At 46.5% G+C, this 7,076-nt stretch overlaps 1 protein-coding gene across 2 annotated transcripts; it reads right to left on the bottom strand.

Annotated features, from left to right (window-relative positions):
* On the bottom strand, positions 1–7,049 carry TRADD (TNFRSF1A associated via death domain). Of its 2 annotated transcripts, XM_019619806.2 has the most exons (3): positions 5,627–7,049; positions 4,355–4,672; positions 1–4,171 (listed from the first exon to the last, which is right to left on the bottom strand). In XM_019619806.2, the coding sequence occupies exons 1-2, from the start codon at positions 5,829–5,831 to the stop codon at positions 4,365–4,367; spliced, it is 513 nt and encodes a 170-aa protein (XP_019475351.1). In that variant the 5' UTR covers positions 5,832–7,049; the 3' UTR covers positions 1–4,171; positions 4,355–4,364. The 2 variants fall into 2 exon arrangements, with proteins under 2 accessions (XP_019475351.1, XP_010716361.2); XM_010718059.3 differs by having other exon boundaries at positions 1–4,672; positions 5,627–7,048.
* Between the last annotated feature and the right edge of the window lie 27 nt (positions 7,050–7,076).

Here is a 7,076-nt window from a genome sequence, read left to right as displayed (position 1 = left end):
TTCCCTATAGAAGACAATACCATGGAGGCTAAATGTCCCAGACCTGAGTATGCATGGCTTTGCAGTCCACAGCTGCAGATGCTGATCCCAATCTGATGCTGCATATTGTGAAAATTTGGAGCTAGAAGGTAGCAAGAGATTTTCCACTGATGACTAGGGGACTTGACCACAGATCTCCAACTGATTTAAATTAGTCAAACTCCTTTACTGGCTTTAAAAGTTCAAGCTTAGTGAAATCCAGAGAAGAAAAAAAAAGGTGCAATTTTTTTTACTTCAGGCCTTAAAAACTGCCTCACCCATTGCTGTGCAAAAGCCAAGTGGCCAGACTCAGCTGTGGGAAGCAGAGCACCTCACCAACCCCACTCATCCACCCTGGTGTGTTGGTCAGACTGAAGAAACCTTCTCCATCCCCATTCCAGTACTGTCTTGGATTCAGATGTTCAATGCCAGAGGTTCGTAGCTACATATGAAGTTTCAGTTAAACTAAACAAGTGAGTCTGGGGCCCCTCAGTGCCTTGTGTGCCATGTTAGGTTTCCTGTTCTGAGGTATCTCTGGAAAGGCAGAGCTGACCCTCTGACCCACTGAGGATGTCTCCTCAGTGCTGAAGCAGATTTTTCAATGAATGGAAAAAAGGAAAAAAGCACAATTTCTTCACACGAGGGGAAGACCTTTTGCTAAAGCAGCTTCCTCTCTAGGCACCTATGGCTTCCCCAAGCAAGTGGTTTCCCTCACCCTACACACCTTTTGATCTTAATGTTGTCCAGATCTTGACATTTTCTGCTGCAATTTCCCCCAGGTTGTGAGACAGATACAGTACTGAGACTTCCTGTGAAACTTCAGGAAACCATTTTAGCTGGGAGCTCCCCTGAAGCTCTGCGGTGCTCAAATATGAGCTTCCCATTCTGCATTAAAAATAACCCACGTATCTGCCTCTGCAAGTGTGTGGAACCCTGGAAAATGCTGCTGCAAGCGGTCAATTGGCATGTTTTTAATTTGACTTGCTGTGAAAAACTGGAAGTGAATTTTATTATTTCTTTTCGATCTGGCTCATGATTTTCCAGTGGTTCCCTGTCCTTTTTGTGTCAGCTCGTCCATAGGCAGCTGCAGCTTGTGAGAACTAAGGCTGGCAGAAAGCAGCTTCCCTGCCCCCGCTCTGATTGATCAGCTGGATGATGCGCAGTCTTTTTCAGAAGTATGTTAAAATCTTTGGTGTATTCTTCACCATCATCTAAGAGGCCCAATGCTGGCCTTTGGCTGGCTCTGTCCTGCAGGGCAGTTCGATGCTTTCCTTTGTGCCCGTTTTACACTTTGAGTGCTCCCTCATGTGAAAGTCTGCACACTTTGACTTCCACTCCCTCTTGCTGCCCAGCTGTAGCTCCACTGTGCCAAAACAACTCGCTCAAATCCTCCTTTGGATGTGTTTTTATTCCTTCTGGCAGACTGAAAGGAGCCTCCTTCAAATCTGAAACACTGCTAAAACCACAGAAACAGTCTGCACCACAACAAAAGCCCTCTTGGATCCTTCCCTGGACTCATGTTTTGGCCTGGTTTCTGCTGTTTATTTTTTGTCTGTCATTTCATTTTTTTACATAGAACTGATAACTATCTTCATTTGCTTTTAATATTGTGTGCTGGTTTGATGCATGTTTGATGCCCTCCCCCAGCAGTATTTTTTTCAGGCGTATCTACACATAGGGAAGAGCTGCCATGGGATGCAGCCCAGTCCAGCTGCAGCTTTGCTCTCAGCCCATCTCACATGCTAGATGTGCTGATCAGTATAAGTTGTACTAACGCAGGGTCATCTGCATGTCTTGGCACCTGAGTAGGGGCAGTGCGCAACAACTTTGTCCAGGAAAAGAAGAAAGCCCAGCACTGACTGCCTGCTTTCCAGCAAGTATCCCTAACATGTAATTCTTCCTCTGGTTTCACCCACTGCACTGCTATCAGAATTAAAGACTCTAATTTCTTCCATAAACCTTTGCTAATGTTTTTTGTTTGCGAGTGCTCCTTCCTGTCCTGTGTGCTGTAAGTCCCCTCGTCCTGGCATGCTGGTGCACAACAGGTATAAAATCTTCTGGATAAAAAAGGCCCAAGTCCGGAGTCATGCCCTAACCACATGTCAATTCAATGCAAATGACACTGGATTCTCACATCCTATAATCTGTCTATTTCATCACAAGGCATCTGTGAAAACTGCCTCTATCTAAGTTTGTGCCAAATGACACAGAAAAAACCCAACTCTTTTAGCAGGCTGGAGTCTGCTTGAGACCAGAATCAAATGTGCATTGCACATAACATACAACTATTGGTGTACCTGATTTCTGAAAAGAAGGAGCCAGGAGCTCCAGCACTTAATGGCACTTTAGGGAGGGAATCTGTGAGTAAGAGGAAACAACAGGCCAATTGCTAGCAGAGGAATAAAATGCACAACGGTTGCATTATAAAAAAACAAGAAGAAAAAAGCATTCATGCTTAGTGCTCCGTAGTAACAGCAAAGAAAGGTTTTGTACTTGAAGTCGATGCTGAAGAATGAGCTCTTCTCATTTTGAGTGCTAAGAGATGATATAAAAGCTTTTATACACCAATGAGCCACTGCTTTATAATTGTAGGAACACTGAGCACATGAATACCGATAGGCTGAGAACTTAGAAATATTCACTACCAATGAGGCAGCAGACCGTGCACAGATCATGTTTTCTGAAAAGTCATTTGTTGCAAAATAAAGAGCAAACACTGTTGCTCTTACAGTAACTTTCAAGTTTCTGATTTTTTTTTTTAATACCATTGGCCAGGTGGGCTGCTGTCAAACAGAGTTCCCCAGCCAGGGAAAGCTAAATGCTCCGAAGTACAGTCCCACTGCAGCCTAAACTAACAAAGACCAGCATCACTGTGCTGGTCCCAAAAGGAAACATGGCAGAGATATTCATTTTCTTTTGGGGAGAGCGCTGGTACTGCTGGAAGGGAGGGGAAAACATTCTTCTCTGTCTGACATAACTTCCAAGACCACCAGCTGTTCCTTCCCATGGATGGGAAGGTCAAAGAGGAAGAGAATTAACAGAGACACCTAGGTAAAAACGTATCAATAAAAAATAAGGAATATGTCAAAACTGGTTGTTGTGCTTTATGGGACCTGTGTTGTGCTAGAAACTTGTTGCTCTGTGCTTTGGTACAGGTAAAGAGCTCTGCTCTGTCGCAGCCTGCATCAACACACCAAGAGACAGCAGGCTTATCCCACTGGAACTGTAAGCAATATTTTGCCCTCAAAAGCAAGGCAGGTAGGTCCAGGCATGGGATCTGATGCCCAAGTGTAACACAGCAACAACACTTGTCACTGGAAAGGCTCTGTGCAAATCTTGACACTCAAGAAGCACAAGCGAGCAACCCTCTCTGGTGAATTCAGCAGCCAAGGACATGTTGAGCGAAGGCACTGGCAGCCAGCTGGTTGGAGAGGCTTGCTCGGTGGGGTCTGGCTGGTATTTGATGCTGCAATGCACCATACAGCAGCAGGTTCAATCAGTGACCTGTAGGTAACTTGCTGACTCTAAGGCTGTATATTATTCTTGCAGCACTGTGTTTTTCTTTTCACAAACTCTTCCAGGCTGGTGAGAAGTGCTAGACATGAGGCAGTCAATATATTATTGTACACCATAGTCCTGAAAGAGCTGGGAGTCATCCTCTGAATTTGTGCTTATCCACACTGTTTGTTCAGTGCCTGAAGTCTGTTCTACAGCAGCAATCTTGTGCCCTGTGGAAGATGATGACTGCCTTAAGTAAAGGGGAACCTTCACGTGGTGAGATATGGGAAGGAACTACACTGGGATAGAGCAGGACAGGTGTACTTGCTGCAGATGGTCCTCATTTGAAGAACAAAGAAAACAATATAAACTTGACTTTTCCTTTGTCTTTACGTAGTTTCAAGCCTGAAGGCATAAATGTCAATATAAGACAACATATTGCAGTTCTCCAGGTGATGGCCCTGGGCCACATCTGAGAAACACTGGCTTTGCTTCCCAGGGAAATTCTCTGAGATGCCTTCCTTGCTTTTCACCTCTTCCCACCTTCCCCTAGGGCTCGTTAATTTGCCTGGCTGCTTCTCTGTGACATTTCAGTCCTGAAGGAAGTCAGGCTGAAAGCCTCTCTCAGTGGTTCACAGGAAAGTAACATCGACTTCTGGAAACAGAAAGAAATAAGGAACATCAGAACCCCATGTTGGCTTCTGGGAGCACAGAAACTGCCCAGGGCACTCCCTTCAGCACATAAACCTGCAGTGATTTTCAAGGCATTACATTCCCAGACGCTGGCAGCAGTCTCATACACTAGCTAAAGCAAGAAAGCCCTCAGCAATGCCACTACCCTTTGGGCTCTAGGAATCATCCTCATTGGAATGGAGGCCCAAGAGCTCCTCAGACAAGCTGGTGAGACCATTTTCTTCCAGGGCTGCAATCAGTCGTGCTATCGTTGCCTTTTTCCCCTCCGACTGGATAAATCGGAGAAGCATCTGATAGGCTTGTTCATAAAGTCCCTCTCTGTCGTATTCGTGGGCCAGGTTATCAATGACAGGATCTCGCAGGGCCCGGCAGTTCTTCTGCAAAGAGCGGCCCACTTGCTTCCACTTCTTGGACACAAGCTTGGCAAATTTCTGGTGGTCATCTGGTGTGAGCATTCTGTTGTCTGAAAGGAACAGAAGGCAGATTAAACAGAGGGTTTCGTGGCTGATGGGATGTAGGCAGAGTCAGTCCAAGGTTTGCTCAGTGTTCTGTGGAGCTGGGAAGCTGTTCAGAACTCACAGTGCATTGTTAGACAGCTGTGCTGCTGCTCTGCTTGTCTGCTGGTATTTTAACACCTGGCCAGCACTGTGTTGGGAGAAGAAGTGCAAGAGCAGTGAGGCTAAAGGGACTGGTTTGCTGCGGGCAGGGGTTGTGCACTCTTGACACAATCCTCTAATACTGGAAAGAGAAAATCAACTGAGTAGCACCGATGGCTTGGGTGGCACTTACCTGCTCCCTGCTCCCAGCTGTCTGCTCTGGCTTGTCTGGGATCCTGTCAGGCTCATTCCCCTTCCAAAATCCTTCCTTGACATCAAGGTATCTGGGCTTGCCCCTGCCTAACATCTTTTTATTTTCCTATTTTTCCTGGGGTTTGCCAGAGCTCAATTTTCTTTGACAGACATCCTCTTTGTTTCAGCCTTTCAAAAGCAACTCAGACCAAGCCCCCCGTTCCCTGGCTACACATCCTTAATTACTGAAATGGAGACATGAGCTCTCTCCTCAGCTGTTTAGCACTGGGGATTGTTCACACACCTTAGGCACACTCGGAAAAGACCAAGCTGATCTCAAACTAAAACTGCTACACAGGACCACCTGAAAGCTTTCTGCAGTGGACATCACTGGAAACAGACGGTGTACTGCAGGGAGCCTGGACTAAGCAGACCAGCAAGCCACCCCAGGACAAAAATAAGCCAAGGCCTGATCTGAAGGAGTGTGACAGTATCTTATTACTATTGCAACTCCTTCTCCACGGGATGCTGGGAGATCCTTAGTTTACCCGAGGTATACTCCACCACATGGTGACATTAATGCTCCCTTCTGGCCTTTGAGATTCTCTGGCTCAGTTCTTATTACTCACCAAACTGCTGTCCCTGAAAAAGAAATGTGACTTGTGGGGAAAGGGAGCTGCCTTGAGAAGGTAGAGATGGGGAGTTCAGTGACATGCAGTCCTTGGAAGGCATGTTGTTGTTGATGTTCTGGTGAAGAATCAGGCTCTTAAGCCGTTCCTCCAGCTCTGTGATCTCCTCGTCCCGCAGGCGGTCAGGCTGTAATGCAAACAGCATTGATGATTTATGCCACGTTCACCATCTCGCAAAGCCGTAGGTATTTAGTTGGAGGGCAGGTCTTCAGTGCGGCTTAAGATTATGGTGTTGAGAGAGAAGCGATGAGATTGCTATAGCTTGTGTTGTAAATTGGACAGAACTCTAATGGAGTTCTGGCATAAGTCTGTGCATTTCTACCCGCAGTATGATATGAAATGGGCAGTGTCCCCCTCCTGGGTCTGTCACATGCATCAGTGACTACTTATAGGCTGCACAAAACTGCTCCTAGTCCACGTTTATTTTCAGAAGCCCATTGCAAGAATTAAGGCAGCAGAGCTTCTCTGATTTACTCCACATGAGAGTCAGACCCACAACACAGGGTGAGCTGATCTAACAGCTCATGGCCACCAAAGCAGGCAGCTCCTGCTACTCTCCTCCCTGCCTTCCCCTCCCATACTCAAGTGTTGTTCCTAGTGCTTCCTGCAACCTCTCCAAGCCAGTTTTTCTTGCTAACCGAGATAAAACCAATCTGATATCCAAAGAGAAAGTAAGGGAAAAGAGGATAAGGAAATAATGCAGAGCATGCGTGAGCAGTCAAACTCGGTGAGTGCTCTGACTGAGTTTAGCGTTTAAGCTCGCATACAGCGGGTTGGTACCCAGCACTGCCCTCAGCCGGTGACTGATCTTTCTGGCTCCTGCACTGGTAGGCAGAGGTTAGGCTGAGTCAATTCTGGGGAACAGACAATAAGCCCATTTCTCTTGTCCAGTCAGCTAATTTAGCAGAGGGAGTGAGCAGCAAGCAGAAGTTGAAAGGGTGTGTGTTATCACATGTTTGGTCCTGGGGGAATGGTTTGCATTTCATCTCTGCACTTGCAAAAAAGCAACCTGTCAGAACATGCTCTCGTGCCTATCTTCCAGTGGAGGCAGAGACTGCCTGATCCTAAGGACCGCTGAGAGGGAAGCAAAGCTGTCAGATATTGGTAGTTCCAGGTGGAAAAAAAACAAGAGGAGAGGAAAAAGGCAATAAGCTTAATCACAGCAAGTGCTTTGGTTTTGTGGTAAGATGACAAGATCCCACTGTTAGAATCATAGAATTGTAGAATCACAAGGTTGGAAAGGACCTACAAGATCAACTAGTCCAACCATCCACCCATCACCACTGCTACCACAAGCACTAAACCAGATCTCGCATCTCCTCATCCAGACTTCTCTTGAACACTGCCAGGGATGGCGACTCCACCACCTCCCTGGGCAGCCATTCCGATG

The sequence above is a fragment of the Meleagris gallopavo genome, chromosome 13, assembly GCF_000146605.3.
Source record: "Meleagris gallopavo isolate NT-WF06-2002-E0010 breed Aviagen turkey brand Nicholas breeding stock chromosome 13, Turkey_5.1, whole genome shotgun sequence".
Taxonomy (NCBI): domain Eukaryota; kingdom Metazoa; phylum Chordata; class Aves; order Galliformes; family Phasianidae; genus Meleagris; species Meleagris gallopavo.
The sequence above is the reverse complement of the archived record's forward strand: the minus strand, read 5'-3'. Positions and strand labels throughout refer to the sequence as shown.

What these genes read in the sequence shown, in the direction of transcription:
- TRADD (XM_019619806.2), bottom strand. Translation starts at nt 5,831, where the DNA reads ATGCTGTTTGCATTACAGCCTGACCGCCTGCGGGACGAGGAGATCACA. An exon ending in TTTTCAGGGACAGCAGTTTG is followed by an intron (nt 4,673 to 5,626) that starts GTGAGTAATAAG and finishes TGTTCCTTTCAG; the next exon opens with ACAACAGAATGCTCACACCA.